This window comes from Thamnophis elegans, chromosome 1, assembly GCF_009769535.1.
Source record: "Thamnophis elegans isolate rThaEle1 chromosome 1, rThaEle1.pri, whole genome shotgun sequence".
Taxonomy (NCBI): domain Eukaryota; kingdom Metazoa; phylum Chordata; class Lepidosauria; order Squamata; family Colubridae; genus Thamnophis; species Thamnophis elegans.
Window position 1 is genome coordinate 14381066 of NC_045541.1, and position 27033 is coordinate 14408098.

Consider the following 27033-nt stretch of genomic DNA (forward strand, 5'->3'; position numbering starts at 1 on the left):
TCACTTAACAACCCGGTTACTAAGCTATCAACTGCAGTGATTCACTTAACAGCTGTGGCAAGAAAAGTGGTAAAATGGGGGCAAAACTCACTTGACCAATGTCTTACTTAACAACAGAAATTCTGGGCTCAATTTGGTTGTAAGCCAAGGACTGCCTACCTGTACTTTACATGTGGTCCAGAACGTGGCACGACAAAACCGCGCTCGACTAAGCCACGCCTGATGAAACCGCGTCGCTGACGTCATCAACAGGGCAACAACAGCGAGGGCGGAGAAAGAAGGGCGCTTTAAATAGCGCTTTGAAAGCAAGCCGATTCAACTTAAGGTTAAGGTTAGGTTTAGGGTTAGGTTAAGGGTTAGGATTAGGGTTAGGGTTAGGTTAAGGGTTAGGTTTAGGGTTAGGTTTACGATTAGGTTTAGGGGGGTTAGGTTTAGGTTTAGGGGTTAATTTTAGGTTTAGGGTTTACAGCGTGCTTCTGTCTCCGCGCTGTTGTCGCCCTGTTGATGACGTCAGCTACGCGGTTTCGTCGAGCGCGCTTTAGTCGAACGTGGTTTTGTGGTGGAACCGGTCCAGAAAGTTCAGTCCATTGAGCTATTCTGACTAGGCAGGGAAAGGGCTTTTTATCATTTGGTTTCCTGCTTGTCTTGACAGTTTCCAAAAAAAAAAAGCCCCAGAGAGAGAAGGTCCTTTAGGTTATCAGCCGAATATTTTCCCCTCACCCTGTAGCCACAGCAGGTCTCTATCACCCCGGGGAGGGGAGGACTTCTCACTGAGGTGAGCTACAATTTTATAGCAGTTAGCAATAGCAGTTAGACTTATATACCGCTTCATAGGGCTTTCAGCCCTCTCTAAGTGGTTTACAGAGTCAGCATATTGCCCTCAACAACAATCCGGGTCCTCATTTTACCCACCTCGGAAGGATGGAAGGCTGAGTCAACCCTAAGCCGGTGAGATTTGAACAGCCGAACTGCAGAACTGCAGTCAGCTGAAGTGGCCTGCAGTGCTGCATTTAACCACTGCCCCACCTCGGCTCTTCTAATTTTCACAGCACACTTGAACCCAAAGAAGCACTTCGCACCTCTTTTAGCAATCGCACGAGGGGATAACTTGGGGGAAGGGAGGAGCAAGCTTTGAACGGCAATGGGGAATTTCTCCTAGGTCAGTTTAGGTCAGTCAAATCTGCTGGCGCGTTGTAGCTTCGAAGAGACCCAGCGTGCGTGCAGGCGCGCGAAGAAAGCGAGGCAAGCGAAGGAGGGAGGGGGAAGAACCCCAGAAACTCCAGCGGAAGTAACGCCGCGAGGCAGCAGAGACTTCGGCAAAGGCCCGAGGAAAGAGGGGGGGGGGAACTCCCCTCTTTTCTACCCCCTCGCGCGTTCTCCTCCGCCCCTTCCTTCCCTCACGCTTTCTCCCCGGGTGACGTTGCCCGCAGGAAAGTTCCCCGAATCGAGAGAGAGCGCGCGCGCGCGCCCACTTTCAAGGAGGCACCCGAAGCATCTGCGGGGTGGCGTCGCTTCGCACCTGGGAGCAGCCGCAAAGGAGCCAAAGCGGGGGGGGGATCGGGAAGAGCGCGGGACCGGAGGGCTTTCTACCCATCCCTTGGGGAGCGCGCAACGTGGCGCAGTCGGTGCAGCCGAGCGAATTCCCAGGTAAAGCAGGGGAGGCGGGCGGGCGCGCGCGCGCTTGTGTGTATGTGTGTGTGTGAGATCTGGCATTAGCAGAGACAGCATCTCGGGATGGAAGCCAAACCGAAGCGCACGTTCGGTTTTTCCCCTTGACGGAGCACTGCAAAAACCCACACAGTAAAATCCGCCTTCTGGCCGAGACGGGGCTTTAATATTCCGCCAGATAATTTATTCTGCCGTGGACCGTTTTTCATCTCCCGTTTTCTAAAACCAGCGAAAGGGGAGTTCGTGGTGCAATCCTAGACGTGGTTGTTAAGAAATGATTATACCACGTTTATTTTTTTAGATAAATTGGGGGTGCTTCTTGGGAATAACTCGTAGGGACAGTTGGTAAGACTTCTGGCGATTTTTAGATCTCCCACCATCTATAGTTAGCTTGCTTTATCTATCTATCTATCTATCTATCTATCTATCTATCTATCTATCTATCTATCTATCTATCTATCTATCTATCATCTATCTATCTATCTGGGTGAAATGAGGACCCAGACTGTGGGGGCGATATGCTGACTCTGTAAACCGCTTAGAGCGGGATGAAAGCCCTATGAAGCGGTATATAAGTCTAACTGCTATTGCTATCTATCTATCTATCTATCTATCTATCTATCTATCTATCTATCTATCTATCTTTCTTTCTTTCTTTCTTTTTATCTATCTTTCTATCTTTCTATCTATCTATCCATCTATCTTTCTATCTATCTATCCATCTATCTTTCTATCTATCTATCTTTCTATCTTTCTATCTATCTTTCTTTCTATCTTTCTTTCTTTCTTTCTATCCATCTATCTTTCTATCTATCTATCTTTCTTTCTATCTATCTATCCATCTATCTTTCTATCTATCTATCCATCTATCTTTCTATCTATCTATCTATCTATCTATCTATCTATCTATCTATCTATCTATCTTTCTTTCTATCTATCTATCTATCCATCTATCCATCTATCTATCCATCCATCCATCTATCTATCTATCTATCTATCTATCTATCTATCTATCTATCCATCTATCCATCTATTCATCTATCTTTCTTTCTATTTATCTATCTATCTATCTATCTATCTATCTTTAATTTAATTTAGTTTGTCAAATATGTATGAGATAACAGGTATAAGTATATTCATAGACATGAATACAGGAAATTGGTACAAATAAATGGGGACAATTGGACAGGGGTGGTAGGCATGCTGGTGCCTTTATGCATGCCTCCTTACAGACTTCTTAGGAAAGGGGTGAGGTCCATGCTAGACACTTTAAGGTTAAAGTTATGAGGGTTTGAGGATGAGCTTAGCTCATGCTAAGGCTAAGAGTTGCCAGATCTAGCGTGATACCATTAGAGGATAGAATGGCTGTGGGCCTGAATTGGAAGGATTCTTATGGGTTATGGGTTTAAGACCTGTTAAGAGGATGATTTAATGGATTCCTGCATTTAGCTAAGGTTGGACCTCAGCTAAATGCAGGAATCCATTAAATCATATCCTTAACAGGGCTATCTACTGTAGTCTTTTTTCTAAAATTTTCAGTAAGACAGGTCCCAAAGGTGCTTTTTTTCAAGAGGCAACTGGATTTCTGGTTTTTCTTTGAAGATGTTTCACTTCTCATCCAGAACTGGAGAAACTTCTTGGATAAGAAGCGAAACACCTTCAAAGAAAAAACTAGAAAGTCCAGTTGCCTCTTGAAAAAAGCACCTTTGGGATAACCATGACTGACAATCTCCATAGACTTTCAGTAAGCACTATTCTGGACCCATTGCTGAACAGCTCTTCCTATCAAGAAGTTTCTCCCAATGTTCAGTCTTCTTTTTCATTTATTTCATTTAATTAATACTTAATTAATATTTTTAGTTAATTTAATTAATGTTGAATGAATAAATGAAATAATTATTTCATTTAATTTCAATTCATTGGACTCTGTCCTGCTTACAAAAGAGAGCAGGTTCACCCTGCTTTTCACAGGAATAACAGCCCTTTAAATACTTATAAACTCCTTTCATATCTCCTATCATCTTTTTCCTTTTACAAACTAAACCTGTAGCTCTCTGCGCTGTATAGAACTTTGTTTTCAAGCCTCTTAACTTTTTGCTATGTCTCATTTGAATCTACTCCCATTTCTTTAAATTCCTTTTAATCTGTGGACCCAGTACTGGAAGCAATATTTTAAGTGTGGTCTAACTAGTGTAGAGTACATGAAATTGCTAGACTGTAATGATTTTGATGCAGTAAGAGCCAGGTTGGTGTAATGGTTAAGGCACCAACCAGGAGATGGTGAGTTCTAGTCTTGCCTTCCTTCGGCGCGAAGCCAGATCTGTGAATTTGGTCCAGTTTTTCTTTCTCTCAGCCATAGAAGGACGTAATGACAAGCCACTTCTGCAAATCTTGCCAAAAGAACTGTAGGGATTAATCCAGACAGTCACTCAGTCAAAATATGACTTTAGAATTTTTTTAAAAGATGACTAGAAGGCATATATGCATAGACACACACATAAATGCTGATTTTAATGCAATGATTTTGTTAATGTGGTCAAAGATTGTTGAATTCTGCTACTTTCTTTCATAACATGTCATTTTTTGACTGATGGTAATTGAGGGAGTCATGGTACATTTAAAAATTGCAAGATTATCTCCTAACCTAGGCAAAAACTATTTGAGTGCATAATTTAATAGAGTTGCACTTCCTCACAGAATTATAATCACAAATGTTTTTGTGAATGGCTTGGTTCACTATAGATTATGCCATAATTGAAAAAACATCAAGCTTCTCCTTGCAATGCAATTGTACTGTGCAGAGTAAAACAAACAAGCATATTAACTATATACTGTAATAAACAAAAATAAGACCCTTAATGCTCTGTGTGTTCCTCTGGGATTAAATCCCACTGACTTTTGTAGAGTTTATTTCTGAATAGAATGATTTACTTTTCCACTGGACATATCAAATATTGTATGTGATTTTATGCATAATAGTATATGTAGTTTTTAGTGGGTTACAGAAAGTAAATGTGTTCATAATTGCTTTTTTACTGTTTGGCTAATATTTTGTACATAATTTCTTACAGATAAAACAATACTGTAGTTCTTTTCGGAGTTCAATATTATTCTTTCTAGATTGTGTGTGTGTGTATGTGTCAGTCAAAGATGATACAGAGTCATCTATAAGTACTTATATTAAAATATTGAGCTTAAAGCAACTTTTTCATTTTAAACTCCTTACTGGTCCATGAGATTTGTAATCACAATGCATTTGTAATGACACAATGAACGTGTAATCACAATGAATTACTACAGCCCTACTACGTTAATCCATATAATTTTCACAATGATTCTGTCAGCAAATTGACAGTCCATCAAATACTGCAGTGGATTATGTTGCCCTATCCAATACTGTATCAATAAAAATCAAATTGCCTAAATTAACAGAGCTAAAATAAACTGCAGAATTTGCGTGTCAAATATAAACATGCATTTAATAGGAATTTTATGAAAATTTTCTATCCCTTGCAGCTATGTCTTTCCCAAAATCTTGCTGGAGTAATTGGAGAATTGTCCCAAGTTTTACAATTTGTGAGGAAAAGCATGCAGCTGCAAGGGATAGGAAACTTTCACAAAATTTAGACACAACTAAAAAGAGAAAACAAAATAAAAATATAGTAAAGAAACAGAAAAAAAATATAAAGAAGTGACTTCCAACCTTCATCACCACAAGTATAGACAATTTTAGTAACTTATCATTTCCTTTTAGAATACAACAAATTGTATCTTCTTTCTTTTTTTTCCCCAATATATTTTTATTATTTTTACATTTAAAACAATGCAGTAGCGCAAAGTCGGAGTGACTATACATTCACATTATATACAGCTAGTCACAACTATTGACAATTGGCCTACTTAATACATTATCAATCCTTCTGTCCAATCGTGACCTCAAGACTGGACTACTGCAATGCGCTCTACATGGGGCAGCCCTTGAAGAGTATTCGGAGACTTCAACTCGTCCAGAACGCAGCCGCGCGAGCGATTGTGGGTGCACCTCGGTACACCCACGTTACACCTATCCTCCGCGAGCTGCACTGGTTACCGATCAGTCTCTGGATACGCTTCAAGGTGCTAGTCGTAACTTATAAAGCCCTTCATGGTATTGGATCTGGGTACTTGAGAGACCGCCTACTGCCAATTACCTCCCACAGACCCATTAGATCTCACAGGGTTGGCCTCCTCCGGGTGCCATCTACCAGCCAATGCCACCTGACTATTATCCGGGGGAGGGCCTTCTCTGTGGCAGCTCCGGCCCTCTGGAATGAACTCCCCGCAGGGATTCAGACCCTCACCTCTCTCCAGGCCTTCCGAAAAGCCGTCAAAACCTGGCTTTGCCGGCAGGCCTGGGGGTGATGAGTTCCCTCCCCTCTCAACATGTATGGTTGTGCGACTGTTGTCTACTTTTATTATTTGTATTTTGTCTTTTATGTACCCCCTTTTTTTCCCCCTTGAATTGTTCGCCGCCCTGAGTCCTCCCGGAGAAGGGCGGCATACAAATAATACAATACAATACAATACAATCACAGTACATACAGTTTGTTCCAGTCTTGTCACCTTGTCTTATATCAGTCATAAAATCTATTCCAGACTTCAAAATATTCTGATTCCCCTTTATTTTTAAATTCAAGAGTGAGCCTATCTGCTTCAGCACAGGCCAACACTTTTCTGATTATATCTAGCTCTGATGGTGTATTTTTCCCCCCAATATTGTGCATAAGTTATGCGCGCCGCAGTTAGTACATGAATAATTAAATAAAGTGTACCTTTCTTAAACCCCTCTGGTATTATACCTAGGAGAAAAATGTCCGGTTTAAACAAGATTTGGTCTCCGACTATTTGTTCTAACCATGATTGAATGATTTTCCAATAATATTTTGCCTCATTGCACGTCCACCACATATGATAAAAAGTGCCTGGTGTTTTTTTACACTTCCAAAATTTGGGTCCAGATTTTTAAACATTTTGGAGAGCCGTGCTGGAGGGCGATGCCATCTGTAGAACATCTTATAAAGGTTTTCTTTATATGCTGTAGCCATTGTTAGTTTCTGATTAAGTATCCAAAGTTTTTCCCACTTAGCCAATTCCACATTGTAACCGAATTTTTTTGCCCAGGCGACCATTGTTTCTTTGACATGCTCCTCCTCTAGCTTGTATTCCAACAAAAATCTATACAACACCTTAATCAGCCTGCTTTCTGTCTGTATCAAAAGTTTATGTAATGTCGTGTAGTCTTTGGCAATACCTTCCTTCTTCCTATCCTGTGCAAACAGGATCTGTAAATAAGACCACCATTCTACTTGTACCCCTTGTGATGTCAATTCTAGTCTAGTTTTAATCTCCCCATGTCTGTTCAATAACTCTTTATATGTAACTATATTTTCCATATTAATTAAATTTGGATGTATGTATGCTTCCATCGTAGATAGCCAAATGGGTATTTTGGTGTAGTGGTCGTGTTTAATTTTGTTCCATATTAATAACAGCGACTGTCTGATGGTATCTTCTTTCCACATCCTATTTTCAATCTTTATTGAAGTCATTGGCTCTACTTTTCACAAAGCTATATTCAGTCTATGAGTTCTTCCTCCGGAAGAAAAACAATTAAGATAAAATTAGGAACAACTCTATATTACCCACTGATACGTGTTTTTCGTTTAGGCTTTGTGGTGTTTTCAGAGGCAAGATGGTCTACTCTGGGAGGCTAATCCATCCAAAATGCCTTTCTAATGACTTTTGGAAATGTCTTCTGTGCCATTTGTTCTATTGAAACCTTAGTCAAAGTTAGGAAGTAAGATGGCTAGAGTCATAGAGTTGAAAAAGTTGGGAGGAATGTAATCAAATTGATATTCGAGTCTGTTCAGTGAAGTGGTAAAAAGTTTATGTCTTTACCACAGGGTTACCACAGCGATTATTCCATGCAAGCTAGTAGTACAGGTCTGTGCTTAGCATCTTGTTATGACCAGTTTCTAAAATCTGCATTTCCCTTTTGATTTGGATGCTACTATTAGAATATTAGGAGGTATATGTTTAACTCTTGCTTGTCCACTTAAGCTGGATGAATTTTAGCATTTGCAGCTTGAGTGATTTTGGAGATAAGATGTCAAATACATGTGCGTTTGACTCTTGCTCATCCTATTTAATGAGAGTACCTAATAATGGACAAACCAAGTAGAATCTCATTGCAGGAAGAGGTGGTTCCTGCATGATAGAATCTGGGATAAAACTGTTGTTTGAACAAATCCTTTATTGTAGTATTCCATTCACTCTCAAAAATTCCACTTTTGGTCTATAGTTTAGATTCTCAGTCATCCAGGTGATGGTTATCCCAAAGGTGCTTTTTCAAGAGGCAACTAGACTTTCTGGTTTTTCTTTGAAGACATTTCACATCTCATCCAGTGCTGAAGAAGCTTCTTGGGTGAGAAGTGAAAAGTCTTCAAAGAAAAGCCATTGGTCACTGTGTCACCAAATTTCATTGAATGCCCCATGCAAATCTCCCTCCTCCCGCTGTAAATCTGATTCCTATTGTCCAGTGGCCTCTTGAAAAAGCACCTTTGGGATTCCACTTACAGATACGGTTCTTACATACTTCGTGGCTTCTCAGCTCAAATTATGTTTCAATTACAGCATACCTGAATTACTTCAATGTTCTGTACATAAAGCTGACTTTGAAGAATATTTGAAAACTCCCAAATCCAGGGCACAGGGAGCATATCAATCTTCTGTTTGAAAAAGCTGCATTGGCATCCGATTTATTAACAGGAGAAACTCAAACTGTGGGTAATTGCATTATAGACAATGAACGTTTTTGACCCAAGGCATTTGAACAGCAGTTATGTGCTGTGCCAACCTGCCATTTAAATCGTTATCATGTTATTTTAAGTCATCTTGGGAAAACCCGTCTCAGTCATCCTTAACATCCCTTTAGTTGGGAATCAAAAAGAGTGGGTTTTTCCTCAGCTGCATCTAATCACAGCACAAACAATCTCTTTTTTCATGCCATGTCCTCACGATGTTGCCTTCGTGTCACCCCTAGCCAATACCAGAGGAGGCTTAAAACCATCCTTTGCTGTTCCAGTTTTAAAGTACCATTTCCCCTCTTTTCCCAGCACAGTTTTGACCATGGAGATAGACTGACAGACCTCATCAGTCATCTGGTTGCTGGTGTGTTGAGGGTTATGATCTATCCAGCTGTTCCATTGTTAATGGAGTGATTTTACCTTTAAGCAGGGAACAAGTCATGGCGGTTTTCCTTAGCGTGAAATCTGATATACTTGACCGATCATCCAGTCAGTGCCACAATCTGGTGATCCCCAGACGTCAGATCATCCAGCTACTTTACTGCCCCTCCTGTTCCTAAGTTGGCCAGTGGGCACCAGAACGATCTGACACCCAGGGCTCATTGTGGCAAGAGAAAAGTGGGGAGAGAACCACTTTTTCACTGCCAGGTCATTGTTTCACCAAATTTCATTGAATGCCCCATGCAAATCTCCCTCCTAAACCTGAATCCTATTGTATGCTTGTCATCTGTTCAACCAGACTGTATTTACATATGGAATGTTTTGTGTAAAAAAGGCCAAGGACAGCTGAGGGACAGGGGGAGGCATACACTGTAATGGAAATCCATTCATTTAGAAAATGTACATGGCTGCCTGTCATAACTAAATGTGTGACATGGATTTAGGATTTAGGATTTAACTTTATTTGTATGCCGCCCTTTTCCCTGAGGGGACTCAGGGCGGCTCACAATTCAGGGGGAGGGAAGGACAAAACAAGTTATACACATGAAAACAATACATCATTAAAAAAAGCACAACAGTCATACTATTTGGGTGGGGTTGAAGTCTTTAGTCCCAGGCTTGTCGGGACAGCCAGGTTTTAAGGGCTACGCGGAAGGTCTGAAGGGTGGTGAGGGTACGAATCTCCACGGGGAGTTCGTTCCATAGGGTCGGAGCAGCCACCGAGAAGGCTCTCCTCCGGGTAGTTGCCAGTCGACATTGACCGGCTGATGGAATTCGGAGGAGGCCTAATCTATGGGATCTTATTGGCTTAGTGGAGGTAATTGGCAGTAGGCGGTCTCTCAAGTACCCAGATCCAATACCATGAAGGGCTTTGTAGGTGACAACTAGCACCTTGAAGCGCACCCAGAGATCAACAGGCAGCCAGTGCAGCTCGTGGAGGATAGGTGTTACGTGGGTGAAACGAGGTTAATTTATTTGTTAGGATTTTATTCCCTAACAAATTTATTCACCTTTATTTTTTGTGACACCCAGACAGTGTGCATACCTAGTGTTCCTGCCTCCTATTTTTTGCCCACAATGACAATCCTGTGACATTGTGTTGTGTTGAGAGAGAGAGAGAGAGAGAGTGATGGACTAAACTGTAGTTCTCACTGTAGGCAAGGGGGAGGGGGGAAAATTAACTGACAGCTATTGTGCACAGAATAAGGTTGATGAACCAAAATACAAGGATAGTAAACAATGTCAGCTGGATTTCGTTAATATTCTGACTAGTAACAAGTATTGTTTTTCAATCCTAAATATGGGATTTCAGCAACAGAACTCCAGCGTGTGCTTCAGAAACATTTTTTGCAATCTTCTCTATTTTTCTACTGTTGATGCTTCAGGAATTGTATACTGCTGTTTTTTTCTTCATGACAATGAAAGCATAGCTCCCAGCCTGCACCGAGTTTTGAAATATTTGAATAATACACACAGATATAGCAATAGCAGTTAGACTTATATACCGCTTCATAGGGCTTTCAGCCCTCTCTAAGCGGTTTACAGAGTCAGCATATCGCCCCCACAGTCTGGGTCCTCATTTCACCCACCTCGGAAGGATGGAAGGCTGAGTCAACCTTGAGCCGGTGAGATTTGAACCGCTGAACTGCAGATAACAGTCAGCTGAAGTGGCCTGCAGTACTGCACCCTAACCACTGCGTCACCTCGGCTCTATAAAAGTTTGCAGAATGATAAAGTAGCAACAGCAACAGCACAGACTTATATACCTCTTCATAGTGCTTTTCAGCACTCTCTTAAGTGGTTTACGGAGTCAACATACCGCCCCCAACAGTCTGGGTCCTCGTTTTGCTGACCTTGGAATGATGGAAGGCTCAGTCAACCTTAAGCCGGACAGGATCGAACTGCTGGCAGTCGGTAGAATTAGCCTGCGATACTGCTTTCTAAGCATCATGCACTACAATAAAGTAATTAAAGTAGAGATTTTAAGCAGGAATAATGGACTGTTACTATCTGTAAGACTGTAGCAGGAATTATACCCATAACATTTACAGTGCCAAAATTGCACAATGCATGAAATTATTTTGGCAATTAATAAGTTTCTTAAAGTGGTAGACAATGTTAACTCAACAATATAACTTCCTTAATACAAAAAAAAAAAACCTGGGATAAAATATAAAAAAGCCCAGATCCTTTCAAGCTTTCATATATTATTTATTTCTAACCAGCAAGTTTCATTTGCCTGGAAAAGGAGAATGGCTTTTAAGTCCACTCTGAGTTTTTGTTAGCTGGCAATTTTGCGAACCATACTGGCCAGCCATTCTGGAAATTGCAACCCAACATATTTGAAAAAGCCTATTTCTTTTTAGCATGTCGCAGTGGAATCAAGTGCAGCAGTTGGAACCCTGTTTTTTAGAGCAAATAGACCAGATTTACGATGACATCTTTCCCATGGAAATTCGACATCTTTTAGCACAGTGGCTCGAAAGCCAGGACTGGTAAGTTTGGATATATTTTTCTTTTCTCTTCTGCCTTGAATATTAGGGGACTACTGAATAAGCAGATATAGATCGCATTATATTTACTGTTGTACACAAGTGTTTCCAGGGGTGGGATCCTACCGGTTTAACAACCAGTTCGCTGAGCATGCTCCTGATATGCCTGATGCGCGCAATGCACATGTGTGCAGTCCACAGGAAAACAGCTGAGGCGCAGCTATCCACTCTGCCGCGCCTATCAGCTGGGCTAAAAAACAAGGAAATATAGGTGAGTATAGCCCAGGGGCGGAGGGGTGGGCCCAACTGAAGGTCGGAGCGAACCTGTTCACTCACAGCTGATCTTCGGAGCTACCAGTTTGCCCGAACCAGTAGAATCCCACCCCTGAGTGTTTCTCAACTTTGGCTACTTGACGATGTGTGGACTTCAACCTCCAGAATTCCTTTGTCAGAATTCCACAACTTTCAAAGACCGATTAGATCACACAGATTGGGCCTCCTCCGGGTACCATCGGCGGGTCAATGTCGGTTGGCGACCCCCCGGGAGACGGCCTTCTCTGTTGCTGCCCTGGCCCTATGGAACGATCTCCCCGTAGAGATCCGGACCCTCACTACTCTTCCGGCCTTCCGTAAAGCCACTAAGACCTGGCTGTTCCTGCAGGCCTGGGGCTGTTGATCAGCATCCAGCCCCATTTTAAGTGTATGTATGTTGCGTAATTTTAAAATGATTTATTTCTATTTTAATTTTTAATTCCCTTGTTTCTGTAAGCCGCCCAGAGTCCTCTGGGAGTGGGCGGCATACAAATACCAATAAACTGAAACTGAAACAACTTGCTGGTTGGGAATTCTGGGAGCTGAGGTCCACACATCTTCAAGCTGCCAAGATGGGCAGAACACCCCATCCTCTTCTTGGGAATATTGTTATTTTATTATCCAAGTAAAAATAAAATATTGTTGCTTTGCATCACAATCTGTGGCTGTACAGATTTAACCAGCATTAAACCAGTAAACATTCAATAGAGATAATAATTGAAAACCTACAGAATTAATAATACTATAATTTTACATAATTTCATATTCAGTAAGCCTACTACATCAAGCATGACTTGGAAAGTATATAGTGAAATATAACCATATCTTTATGAATTAATGTTTTCACTCCTTGTATATTTTTGTTTTTATTATTGTTATAGCCATTTTGTTAGCTACAAATAACTTTCAGGGAACATATTAACCCATTTAATTATTGGAATAATGCCATTCTATTATGTTTATTTGATACTGAAAGATACATGGAAATAAACATGTCAAACTAGAAAATATTTTGTTTTATAATATGCACCGTGAGGATTCTTTTTTGAGGAAGCGTATGGTAATTCTTTTTGTAAATACATTTGTATCCTGATTCAAAATTCTATACAGTACATATCAGCAATTGTTAATTAATTCCAATGATTAATTTGAAATTAATTCTCTGTCCTTTCTTCACATCTACAGAGACAGAAGACAGTATATTGATAATATTTTCACATTTATGGTTAGATGTTAATTTATATAAATAGTTTATCAGTTTTCCATTTTAATTTTAGAACTACATACAATAACATTTAATTGAAAAGGTAAAAGTATACTTACATACTGACTATAAGTACAAATATGCAAATATTGTATCTTTAAATACACATGTGCTGTTTTAAAACTGAAGAGAGACCTTTTTAAAAACTAAACTGAGAATTTTATTAGGTCTTTTAATCCTTTATTTGCCTATATAATTTTATTTTAATTTATAATGTTATTGTTATAATAATATTCTGTATATAATTTATATTATATACAGAATATTTTCTTGAGATAAAAATAGAATCTATATAACCAATTTGTAGGCCTCCCATTTAGAGCCTAATATTTCTCTTGAACAAATGATTTTTAAAACATTACTATTTTTGATATATGTACTTTGTTCTTATCTATTTCCTTTTGCGAAGGGAGTCTGCATATAGCAATGAGTCTACAGCAGCTATGCTGTTGCATAACTTATTCCTAAAACTGGATGAGCATTTAGAGCGCGTTTCCCAGGAGAAGAATCTCCTTTTGATACATAACCTAAAGAAAGTCAGGAAAATTCTTCAGGTGAGTTTAAGAAAGAATCACAAAGAAATCTCCTGCACCAATTATGGTGTTAGTTCTCTTATATAAGGTTTTGTGTAAGGATATTTATACCAACCAGAGCTCAGGAATTATTGGATACATTGATTTTAAACATTTGATCAAACAAACTGAATTTTAAACTATTCTTTTTCAGTATGATGTTTATAATCAAACATTGAAAAAGAAATCAGATAAATGGTAAAAAAGTACTCCAGAATATAGAAAAGATACCAAGACAGTCATGTAGAAAAGTTATAATAGAGTCATTATGTCTTTGGGGAGGGGGTCAAGGAAAAAGTGAGATCAACTCATTGTAATGCAAATTACGCATATTGTTTGATTTGCATTATTATGCAATAATGTCATTATGTGTGTGACATAATCATAGCATCGACTGAATGCTATGGGGGTAAAGCAATATTTAATAATAAGGCTGCATGCGTGTTTCAGTTTCAAAATAAGAAGATTTACATTTTGAAATGTAAAGGAAGCTGCAAACATGTATACTTTCCAAAACAAACTATGCAGTCTTCATTATTAATAGAGTATCTACTGTACATATCCATTATATAAACACTACAATGTGGTGCGTTGCAGTGTGAAATTGGAATGAATGCTATGCCATAAGTGTCAGTGACCAAGGAAGTAATAAATGATGATAGAATATTGAAAAAGGGGTGAGCTGTATTATAGCCACAAAAATGTTACAATATGGATGTGGTTTGTTTATGGAGTGGATATGAAACTTTTTTTTTTAATGTATGTGAAGATTAACTTTGCCTGACAATTGGAAAAAGGCCTTTATTGTTCCCCTATAGAAAGTTGCAGAAGATTTCAGAAAGATTGCAAAAACAAACACAGAACATTACAGGAGTGATTTGTTCATTAACTGAGGTGTTTGTTAGAATTCTAATCAAAATGGTGGCAATGAGCAAAATTTGGGAACAGCAGCAGGGCTTTGTTATAGACAAAGGGTTGCAGAGATAAGATTTTTACTCAAATTATAATATTCAGTTATGTGTGCATTTACATGATGTGCAAAATCAATTTTTCTCTGGTGTGTCTGAATCTTGTTCAGCATTATACTTCTCCACAAGTTAGAGATGTAACTAAACTAAAACCCATAAACCTTAATCTTAAATACACAAGGATAATTCAATCTCTTCTGCTGAGGATCAATAGCTGTTAGCCTTGATGGCAGCAGGTGTCAAGCTCAAAACCAAGAATAATACATGGTAAATCTTCCAAGCTGAATTCTTTATTGTTTAACGCTTATAGACAAACCTTTGCTTGACAGATTTCATATACTGCATATGGTATTGGATCTGGGTACTTGAGAGACCGCCTGCTGCCAATTACCTCCCACAGACCCATTAGATCTCACAGGGTTGGCCTCCTCCGGGTGCCATCTACCAGCCAATGCCATCTGGCTATTACCCGGGGGAGGGCCTTCTCTGTGGCAGCTCCGGCCCTCTGGAATGAACTCCCCGCAGGGATTCGGACCCTCACCTCTCTCCAGGCCTTCCGAAAAGCCATCAAAACCTGGCTTTGCCGGCAGGCCTGGGGGTGATGAGTTCCCTCCCCTCTCGACATGTATGGTTGTGCGACTGTTGTTTATTTTTGTTATCTGTATTTTGTTTTTATGTTCCCCTTTTTCCCCTTTTGAATTGTTCGCCGCCCTGAGTCCTCCCGGAGAAGGGCGGCATATAAATAATAAAATTCTATTCTATTCTATATACTGTCTCATCTAAAGCGTATGAACTATTAGAAAGGGGCTTCTTCATTCTCTCTGAACTGATTTTCTTTTTACTCCTCTGGAAGACAACACCCCCCCCTCCTGGAAATCAACCTCCTTACTACATTCCATTGGAGACAGAGTGCCATTGGAGGCCATCTGCTGGGGGACTAGAGGGCTTCCTTGTATGATTGGTTGCCTCTATAAGAACAAACTAATTGACTAGATGGATCAAGGGTCCAATCCAACAAGGCACCATCCATGTTCTTACATTAAGATACTAAGAGCCATGGTGGCATAGTGGTAATGATGCAGTACCGCAGGCTATTTCTGCTGACTGCTGGCAGTTCAAATCCCACCAGGCTCAAGGTTGATTCAGCCTTCCATCCTTCCAAGGTTGGTAAAATGAGAACCCAGATTCTTGTGGGCAATATGTTGACTCTGTAAACCGCTTAGAGGGTGCTGTAAAGGACTGTGAAGCAGTATATAAGTCCAAGTGCTATTGCAATATTTTGTGCCTGTCAAAGACCTTTCTATTGGTCCAGTTCTGATATGGGAGAAATGGTAGAGTGGAAAGTTAGGAAAAGAGAGGATAAAAGAAAACATATATAAAGATTTAAAGAAAAGCCAGAAATCAAAATTTCAATGGTGCATACAACAATCACCCAAGTTCATTGGTAAAATGTCCCAGCTGTACTCCCTTAAAAGATTTAATATCTTGTGAGCTTCAGGTAAGCATTTTTTATGAAAGACTAAGCGGGTAAGAAACTTACTGCAGAATGCAGATACAATGGTGGTGAAAACTTCAGATATTGATTGTCTATCTACCTTTTGTTAGAGAACCAAATACAAGTCTGAGAGAAACAGCATAGACGAAATGGGGAAAATAAAGAAGCGATAGAAAAGATTATGGATATGCAGAGAAATGTTACGATTCATAAAACTGACTTAATGTATGCAATCACATATATTGCATACATATCAAGAATGGATATGAATTTTCTGTAATGTCCATGGCATTTCTACTATATGTGGCTGATTTATGCTATTAGGATATGAATTATGTTTCTTTAACTTTGTTTTTCAGGCAAAATATCAAAGTAACCCTCTACATATAGCACTGGTTATTTCAAACTGTTTAAGAGAAGAAAGAAGAGTATTGGCTTCAGCAAGTATGCCAGTTCAGGTAATTTTATGATAATGACCAAGAGGAGGACGAGGAGATAGACTTAATGTCCATCAAATTTGCAAAGCTTTAATATACTAATATTTCAGAAGACCGGCTCACGGTTCAGAGGAACATTGGTCCTAAATTCATTAAAATACCATTCAGTAGTCTTAGGTTCCTAAACGTATCTTGATTTGCCATTGAACACTCATCATTTTTAAAACTTTCCTTTGAGCTGTTTTTAGATAAACAATTATTATACCTGTGGCAGTCCAATTTTCTCCATTTACCAGGAATATTTTTTGTAAGTGATTCCCACATCTGTGTTTTGCCTTTGAAAAAGCTGAACTATTACCAAAGGTCTGTTGGCCTTATTGAATTTACTCCGTCCCCTCTCACTAAAACTTACCATTAAATAATCTGTGCTGTGGGATAGTATTAATAAACTGATCTGTCATAATTCTTTTTCTAGGGACCACTAGAAAAGTCACTACAAAGCTACTTGGGTTCAGAAAGGCAAAGAAAAATCGAGCTCAAGGGTTCTGAAATTAAGAACAGTACACAGGCAAGTTGTTACAGTTTGTGCATTTAATATCTGATACATCAAAGATCTAATATATAAGTAAGTCCTCCCTTAACAACTGTTCAAAGTTACAATGGACACCCCCACCCCAAAAGGTGCTTACAACCCAGTTCTGGAATTCAGACAGTTGAACACACATCCTGCGGTCACCCACTTTCCAGCAAAAAACAACCATAGGAATGCATTGACTCAAGAAACAACCAATGGTTGCTTAATAACCATCGCAAAAAAGGTTGTAAAATCAGGTTGGTCGCATGTGTGCCTCAGCTTATGACCATCATGATTTAGGACTGAAATTTGGCTCCATTACAGTTGTAAATTGGGGATTAACTATAGTGGTACCAATTTTCTTTATATGTATTAAGTATCATGATTTGAAACTAGATCCACATGTACAGAAGAATGAGATGATATATGATAGAAATTGGACTGTTGCCCTTTTTAAGGTACAGTACAAGTGAGACATACCTCATTTGAATGTCCCCATTCAGAGCTTTGACTATTGTTGTTAATGTATCAGGGGTAGAAAGTTTCTCTGCAACTATATCCCAGTACCTGAGAATGTGTCCACTAATTCTGTTTCAACGATACTCTTGGGAGCTGGCAAATTAATCCAAGTCTGGGAAGGCTTCTTTGGAATTATGAACCCCTGAAATCCTTTTAAATGCACAATATTGCCCCCTTGAATTCAGCTGGTTGAAAAACCTCATTGAAACTAGGGTGTGAGCTGTACTTTTTGTTTAAACACAAAAGAGAAATTTAAGACTGCAGTTCTGTGCATGCTTATATAAGCACCAGTGAACAAATTGGGGCTTGTTTCTGAATAGACATACATAGAGGCACTATATATCCACAGCATGTTACACTTAGTATACAATTACAGCATTTTGCTGGATAAACTAAAATTGGTTGGATGGGTAGAAATCAATCCACTTTTTGTTTTAGTATGATTTGTAATCCCAGCTATTTTTCTCACTAAGGAAGCAGATAGCAATTGTAGCATTTCCATTTCATTTCAGTGAAACTAAAGCTTTTTAGGGAATGTCATTATTGTTTGCTATATGCTATAAACTATTAGATCACTTACTAAATGCATTTAATCTGAAAACAGCTGACAGAACAAGATGTCAAATATCTAGAAGACTTGCAAGAGGAGTTTGACTTCAGATTTAAAACTATGTGCAACATAGGTAAGCTTTCCCACGCAATGCTATGAAGGGAAAATTGTGATTTTCAATCTTGCATATTTGTAAAAATTGGCTGTTAGTTCTATACCTAGGGTATAGGTTTTCATCAAACACCCTCAGTCTTCTTTTTGGAGTAAGGGGCAGGATTTCATTAAGACTCAGAGTGCTATTGATACATACTCCATGCAAAATAAATTCCAATTTGCTTCTTAGCCTAATGTATTCTTTAGGCTACATGGCTACATCCAGCAAAATATTAGTCCAGCTAAGATTGTGCCCCTCTGCATTTTAACCTGGAGATAGGTATCCCTGAAATTAGTGGTATGTATTTATGTATGAAGATACTGTAAATCTTCATGATCTATCAGTTTAATCTTTAAGTCACACTGTGGCTCTAATATTTTGCATTAGTAATTCCCTTTTTTATTTAAATGGATTCTAGAAGGATACAGTCCGACCAACAGGGGAAAGAAGATTCTTTAATTAATTAATTTTTAATGGAATTCTTTATTTATGTATTTAACAGCAGTTATATATTGCCCAAATATAAAAGGTTCCAGGTTGTGGCTAGAAGAGAAAGTGTGAATTTGCAGCTGTAACAATCCTAAGCTTTTTTTAAAAAATTAAATAAAATGACAGGAAAATACAGGGCTATTTAAGAGTTCCATGTAGTTTGTCTTTTACTGTGGATGGTTCAGTCCAACTAAAGAATGAATCGTTAATGATAAAACAGCAATGGGTTCATTTCTCTGAATCACCCCATTTAGAAGTAGAGACAAACTTTCCATATTTGCATACTCCAAAATACATACAGCCTAGACCGTGATGCACAGGTGCCTGAAGTGGCACATGGAGCCATGTTGCCTGGCACGCGTGGCGTCATCCATTCCTCTTCCAGGTTTTTGGCGTGCATGTGCACATGATGATCAGTTGTCCTTTGTGCATCTGACAGTGCCGGAAACTGAAAGAGGTGATCTTCTGTTTTCCGGCGTGAGCATGTGCTCCAGCCAGCTGATTGGCACGTGCGTAAGCGTAGCAATAACTGGAAGACTTGCTGGCCAGTGCGCATGCACAGAAGTTCATTTTACAGTGTGCACATGCCCCCTGGGCAGCTCCTCTTCCGGGTCGCATCCCAGACAAGCATGCATATGAAGCGCTCCCTTTTCAGCTCTCAGTGCCAAAAAGGTTTGTCGTCATTGGCCTAGGAGAACCATAATAGGCTTTGTTCCTTCAGAAATTCAGCTATGGGAGAAAAAGAACTTAACACTTTTCTTTTAAGGTCTTCTTGTTCAAAATTTCCTCTCCAACCTGGTTTTATCCATCACTGAGAAAAAGAGGCAGAGCTTTCAGACCAAAAAGAGTTATTGTCTAGTTATTATTGGGGGCGGGGGGGGGGAGGCATTTACTTTTAAAATCCAAAAAAACTAGACTAAATATTCAGAATATTGACAGGGTATTGATTTTGGTTAATGTTCACTCCTTTCTTAAAACAAACTTGGACAAAGAAAGACATAATACATTAGATAGCACACCGGAATGTATTTATAAACTTACTGAGAGATACATGTTTATGTTTATCTTCATTAGTTGCAACAGGGGTGGGTTTCAGGCGGTTCGCGGCAGTCCCTGCGAACCGGTTGGTCGGCGAACCCGGAAGTAAGTAACTTCCGGCAACGCCGAAGGGTCCACCCGCCTGCCCGCGTTTCTTACCCGATTTTGACGAGTTCTGCGATTCCACGCATGCGCAGCAGGATGCATACAGCGCCTGCGCAATCCTCCAGGAGCAGCTGGAGCATCGCACAGACGCTAGTATGCATGCGTACACTGCGTGCGTGCACGAGGACGCCGCCGGCCCCGTTCCAACTGAACCGGTTGGAACAGGGCGAGAAACCCAGTCCTGAGTTGCAAGCAAAGTAAAAGTGTAATAGGAAAAAAATGAAAACACGCTGCCTTAAAACTACTTGCACATGCTATTTTGATGGGTTTCCCCACTCTAAAGCTTTGTACCTATTCTACATATCTCCTTTTAGAACAGAATGACAAAAACAGTCCCATCATGAAGCAGGAGATGTTGATGTTGCAGGAAATGCTCAATACAATAGACTTCAAGAGAAAGGTTGGTTCAGTTGTTTGTCATTTATGTACTCTGCTGACTTAAGGACATTATGGAAAGTGTTTTTTCTATTTGCAGATTAAGAACTAATTCCATTAAAAAAAAATACAACTAGTTCTTAAACCTGGGCCATGGTTTTAAGAACTTCTTATTGGTTTTTCATTAATTTATCTCTGGGCGACCTCCAGTGAAAACCGAGAATGCTCAAATTCTCTGATAGAGGAACAGGGTTGTAGGTTTTTGAAGGCCAGTGAGTTGAGAGCCATGCAGATCTCTGGATTCAGTTAGTCTCTCGGCAATGTTTGTGGTGAATCAGGGGTGGGTTTCAACCAGTTCGCGGCGGTCCCTGCGAACCGGTTGGTCGGCGAACCCGGAAGTAAGTAACTTCCCGCGCTCCTTACCTGGTTTTGACGAGTTCTGCGCTTCCACGCATGCGCAGGACGCATACAGCGCCTGCGCCCTCCAGGAGCAGCTGGAGCAGCGCGATCGTCCGCGTGCACGAGGACGCCACCGGGCCCGTTCCAACCGAACTGGTTGGAACGGGGTGAGAAACCCACCCCTGTGGTGAATGCTCTGACTGGGCAGCACTTTCTGATTGGTTTATTTTTTATGTAATTTTTTTAAAAGCCCCTCAATGTTGGGATGGGGGTAGGAGTCACATACAACTCTATGGAAGGCTTGGTGGCGCAGTGGTTAAATGCAGCACTGCATGCTACTTCAGCTGACTGCAGTTCTGCAGTTCGGCTGTTCAAATCTCACCGGCTCAGGGTTGACTCAGCCTTCCATCCTTCCGAGGTGGGTAAAATGAGGACCCGGATTGTTGTTGGGGGCAATATGCTGACTCCGTAAAACCGCTTAGAGGCGGCTGAAAGCCCTATGAAGCGGTATATAAGTCTAACTGCTATAAGTCTAACTGCTATCTTTCTCCAATATTGTGTCTCCTTTCAAAGCAGTTAAAGTTTAAATTAAAATTAAAGACACAGAAGCAATACTTAAAGAAGCAGCTTTGGTTTGTGGCCACTCTTGTACTCAGGTTGCTTTCTTGGAAGACGAATGGTTTCTTAAACTAACCACTGCTTTGATGCTGGATGGTGATACATTAACCAACAGCAAACTATGTGTATAAATTAAGCTAAAGAATATCACAGCTTTAGGTTGTTATACAAATCACTTCGATGTTTCTCCATTCATGAATTCTCTCTTACTGTTCCTAACTACTGTTCTTTATAGGAAGTTCTCAGTAAAATGGCACAAATAGTAAAGGAGGTTGATGCCTTGGTGAATAACATATTAATAGAAGAGCTATTGGACTGGAAGAGACGGCAACAAATCGCTTGCATTGGAGGCCCTCTGCACAGTGGGCTTGATCAGCTGCAAAACTGGTAAAGCGTTATCACTAGTTCCTCTCTATAGCGCAACAGGAAGTGTGGTGCTGTGTGGCTTTTCCATCTCAGTTTAGTCAATAAAAAAAAAATTCTTCTGAGAGATTAACAGAAATTATCGTTAAGCAATTTCTAAGAATCGGAAGACTCAGAAGCGGAGATCGTGTAAAGAGGTATTGGTTGGCAACAGGTAAAGCTTCTTTCAATGATCTCTGTTTCTGACTCTTCAGATTCTTAGAAATCGTTTAGCAGTAAAATAAAAGTTAAAAGGCCCCAAGTTGAATCATACGATGTTTTTGTACCAAATTGTGAAGCCGTTGTGAGGGTATTAGCCAACAGTGAAATCTCTCTGCTATGATGATTTGGTGGCCCGGCAAGCAGCGCACTTTCTAATGGGAAGTGGGGAGGGAACTGAATTTATAGCTCATGTTTGTACGGAAGATTCTCCAAACATGTCAAAAGTAGTTCAAAATGGCTTTGGGCAGCAAACAGCAATTAAATAAAATTATGGTGATACACAGGGATGGGCTTCAAAAATTTTAGCAATGGATTCTCTGCCCGGTTGCTGGGTGGGCCTGGCCATGGTGGGTATGGCCTAGTCAGCCTCCTGCACCACAGCAGAGGGGAGGCATTTTCGCCCTCCCCAGGTTCTGAAGCTTTTACTCGAGCCTCCAGGAGGGTGAAAATGGCCTTCCTTGGGCTCCGGAGGCTTCCAGAACTTCCGGGAGGCCCATTTTTTTGCCTTCCCCGAGCCTCCATGCGGGTCCTGTACTTACCTGGTATCCCAAACGGGCCACTCCTGGGAGGGGAGGGGTGGGTGAGGCGGGGCAAGATGGGCAGGGCCAGCCAGGGGTGGACTTTTTGGGTTCTCTAAACTGGGCAGATTCTTAGCTAGAGGTTCTCCTGAACTCGTGCAAACCAGCAGCAGCCCATCCCGGGTGATACAGAATAATAATCTAGTTGACTGAGCAACTAATAATCATCATAATCATGCCAAATCCCATCTAATCATCTGGATGATTGTGTGATAAACCATAATAATAATATTGCTTAGGCAAGTGAGGCTTAAGGACCCCACTATCCAGAGGAGCTGAAGGTCTGAGTGAAAAATTTCAGAGGCTCCAGAGGGCAGGAACAGCAACAGAAAAAGCATGCTTTCTGGGTCCCATCAGGCGATAGGTTTTAACCATGAACCCAGAGAGTACTGTTTTAAGGAACAATCATGCTCTTTGTCACTTGTTGTCTCTGGAACTGGACTGCAGAACAAATGCAATTCAGCTTTCAATTTCTAGGCTACATTTGTAGTTCCAACAAAAGAGTGTAGCTGTAGTTTGTATTTCTACACTGCCGTTTCAATGCAAGCTAGCTAGACAACACTTTTGTGATAGGCTGTTCCAACTAAATTTTACAATATTGGCATTGCTTTGAGAAATACATCTGGCTGGCAGACAAAAGACATTTCTGGATTTTTAACAATGCACTTAGGAAATAATGCCTACTTTTTACATTTTCATGTATCATCTTAAGTATCTCAAAAAGTTAATACTACACAAATAAAGCACATACGCACTTATAAATTAATAACTTCCTATGACGCTGTAAATTGGCATTCATAATTTTATTAGGTCCTTAGAATAAAAGCAGATCTCTCCTTGAAGGGTCAGTTAGGGAAAGACTGCTGTAGAAGAACATGAATTAAGAATTGAGCAAAATTGACTTGCTTTCAGAATTGTGCCTGTGATAAAACAGAATTAAGGCTATTTTCATTTGAAGCAGAGAATTGCTGGACATAAGTTGCCCTGAATACTTTTCTAAGCATAGATGGGAGAGCAAGTCTAGTTTTATCATTCGCCATAAGAAGAATTCTAATTCAGTAGCTGATTTTCTTTGTCATAAAAGAGCAGAAAATTGCTTGCTAAAAAGCGGGCCTTTTTGTCATAGCAGGAAGGAAAACGGTACTTGTGGTATTCTCGGTGGCAGGTGTCAAAAGAACATTGTTGCCCTTGAACATCATAACATCATGTAGCCTTTCATTACGGGAGGGGAGGCACCGTTAAAGTAAAGAATGTTCTGGTCTAGCCCCAGTCAAAGTTTAATTACTTGTATCTCTTTTTTGTGTTTATTTAGTTTCACACTGTTGGCTGACAGTCTTTTTCAACTAAGAAGGCAGCTGGAGAAGCTGAATGAACTTTTGATAAAACTCACCTACGAAGGAGACCCCATTCCTTTACAAACTCCTCATTTGTCGGAAATAATAAATGCTTTAATTTGCAGTCTTTTCCAAAGGTATATAAGTTAATTTTCATTTTCAACTGAGGCTGTATCTGAAACTATTATTTAATACACTTTCATCTCAGTCATGGAGATATTTTAATTGTGCAAGAAATTTTCTGAAAACTGGGTTTCAGTTGCTCATGTTATCTTGAACGTATGAAGCTGTTAGTTTTGTAATATTTCACCAGAATTGTTTGTGAACTGCAGTCACTTATTTCCTTTGTCATTAGTTCATTTATAGTGGAGAGACAGCCTTCCATGCCAACTCATCCTCAGAGACCTTTGGTTCTTAAAACGATGATACAGTTTACCGTTAAACTTCGGTGAGTAAAGGTTGTTGTTTGCCATTTATTTGATTGATTTAATGTTTTTGGCATATTTCTTAAAACCTCTCTGTTGCCCTAGACCAACCTTGGCAACTTTCAGCATGGTGGACTTCAGCAAAGCTGGCTGGGAACTTCTGGGAGTTGAAGTCCTCCAGGTTTAAAGTTACCAATGCTGGAGACTCCTGCCCTAGACTAAATTCCTAAACAGGTGCATGAACCTTCCATTAGCTTTTGTGCAACAGTTTGCTCTCGGGAGGAAAACATTTTTAGATAACTTTTAAGCCTCCAAATGAGTTATTCTAATCTATGCAAAGACTCGGGAAGTTAAAGTTACAACTTGAGCTTTTCAAGCAAGCCAAATCATTTTCCCCCTTGCTTTAGCTAATTTTATTGTCCCTATTATATTCCATTTCTGTAGTTTTCTACTTGTTGGCATACATTTGTATTTTCATCAGCATTTATCTGATGGCACGGATTGTTAAGATTAGTAATATTTATTGTTATTTCTGTTCAAAACCAGAGTGGTATGCGGGAATTTTAAGGTGGCATTATTGACTATAATTAGTTAGTGCATCCATGGTTATGTCCTACTTTGATTCAGCCATATTAAATTCCACACTTTTAACTTTCTAGGCTACTTATTAAATTGCCAGACCTGAACTACCAGATTAAAGTGAAAGCTACTATTGACAAGTACGTAAGTTTTTTTTTTTTTTTAAAAAATAGATCATCATAATATTTAGTAAAAATTCTCATGATATTTTGAAAATACTTGACAATAAATCCAAATGTCGATTTGCTTCAGATTTTTAAACGATCAGAAAAACACTTTTGTTTCAATTTACATTTAACAAAGCATTTTTTTTTTTAAAAGATGGTTTAGCTTTGTATGCAAATCCCAATATTACTGTATCTCTCTTTTAAATATTGTTCAGGCTTCTAATGTTGTTTTGTTCCTGAAATATTTTCTTCAGAGCCCATTGTAGTCTTTTCTGGCCAAAATGAAAGATGAATTGCCAATGTAACTTTTTTTATTTATTTAATCAAATTTGGACACCATCTCAGTTCAGTTCAGTTCACTTTATTTGTATGCCGCCCTTTTCCCTGGGGGGACTCAGGGCGGCTCACAGTTCAAAAGGGGTGGGGGAAGGACAAACAATTTACAACATAAAACATTACATTATTTAAGAACTCAACAGTCATACAATTCGAGTAGGGGTTAGAATCTTTAACCCCAAGCCAGCCGAGATAGCCAGATTTTAAGTGCGGCGCGGAAGGTCTGGAGGGTGGTGAGGGTCCGGATCTCCACGGGGAGTTCGTTCCAGAGGGTCGGAGCAGCCACCGAGAAGGCTCTCCTCCGAGTAGTTGCCAGTCTACACTGGCTGGCTGATGGAATTCGGAGGAGGCCTAATCTATGCGATCTTATCGGTCTAGTGGAGGTGATTGGCAGTAGGCGGTTTCTCAAGTCTCCTCCTTATCATGCATCTATAAATATTTAGACACTTCCTGTTAAGGCACAAAAATGGATTTGTAGAGACTTAAGAAAATAAGACAAAGGAGTGATAGAAATGTAATAGGATGGCATTGTTTGCTTATTTGTTTATCATTACAACCCAACATTCATCGGGGGTTAACACAGTTTAGAAAAAGAAGCTTCAAGCATTCTTGGTAAGAAGAAAATCAGCATAAAATCAAAACATGATAAAGAGCATGATTAATAAAAGAACAAGTCAACACATAAGTGTAGTTGGCAACTGAATCATCAGACTCAGGCTCATGAAAGTCTTTCCACTGCTTTGAGCCATTGTTGTTGCTCCACCACAAAACGAGACAGTTTTGATTGAAGTTCCCTTTATGTTGTTTGCGGTGTGAACCTGCAACTCAGAGACGTCAGCATCCTAAAGCACAAAGTTGAAAAGCCAAAGAATGCCCTTGAAGTTCAACCTCATAACTTGTTAGATTTCATAGAAGAAGCTGATGACAGGTTTTAGTCAGACTTATGATAACCATGATAATTATAGTAGCAGAGGTGGGTTCCGGCAGTCATTACTGCCAGTTTGCTCATGGGGGCGTACCCCCTCCGCATGCGCGCGCGTGCACAGTGCAATAAATAAAATTGTTCTGTGCATGCGCAGAAGCAAAAAACAAGATGGCGCCTATGGCACCGCCCAGAGAACTGATTTGGAGCCATAGCAGTCCTTGGTCACTGCCGTTTCCAGCAACCCAGGCCGCCAAATCACAACCAGTTTGGACCGGTTTGGGTGAACCGGTAGGAACCCACCACTGTATATTATGGTATAATAAAATGCTGGTGTTTCTAGAAGACTTAAAGATGCAATGTTTGAATAAACTTCCACAGATTATTCGTGATATTTCATCTCAGGCAACTATCAACAGTGGTAATGGCCATGGGAATTGCTAGGCAAATTCCTAAGCGTTCTATTATAAATGTGGCCTTTTCAGACTGATTCTGCCTTCAGTGCTTTTGAGTGTCTGAGTTGAAAAGGAAAGATTGTGGGAAATATTATTATATGATTCAGAGCTCTGTACTGACAAAATGCTGATGAGCCACTGACATCTTGAACTTTGACAGCAGATGCTCTTTATGAGGGGACACAGTTCCAAGGCTCTGGAGGAGTGTCCAACGTTGGCAACTTTAAGACTTGTGAAC

The 27033-nt window shown here is 40.0% G+C and overlaps 1 protein-coding gene across 1 annotated transcript in view; it reads left to right on the forward strand.

The window, feature by feature from the left end:
* The first annotated feature begins 1491 nt into the window (after positions 1-1491).
* Positions 1492-27033, forward strand: part of STAT4 (signal transducer and activator of transcription 4) — a 47478-nt gene continuing 21936 nt past the window's right edge. Inside the window, exons 1-11 of the mRNA XM_032235509.1 lie at positions 1492-1647; positions 11321-11449; positions 13432-13576; positions 16417-16515; positions 16970-17062; positions 18192-18270; positions 20298-20383; positions 21611-21762; positions 23890-24048; positions 24267-24359; positions 24996-25055. Coding sequence (XP_032091400.1) covers positions 11322-11449; positions 13432-13576; positions 16417-16515; positions 16970-17062; positions 18192-18270; positions 20298-20383; positions 21611-21762; positions 23890-24048; positions 24267-24359; positions 24996-25055 — 1094 coding nt within the window. The 5' untranslated portion in view covers positions 1492-1647; position 11321. The remainder of the gene's footprint in view (positions 1648-11320; positions 11450-13431; positions 13577-16416; positions 16516-16969; positions 17063-18191; positions 18271-20297; positions 20384-21610; positions 21763-23889; positions 24049-24266; positions 24360-24995; positions 25056-27033) is intronic.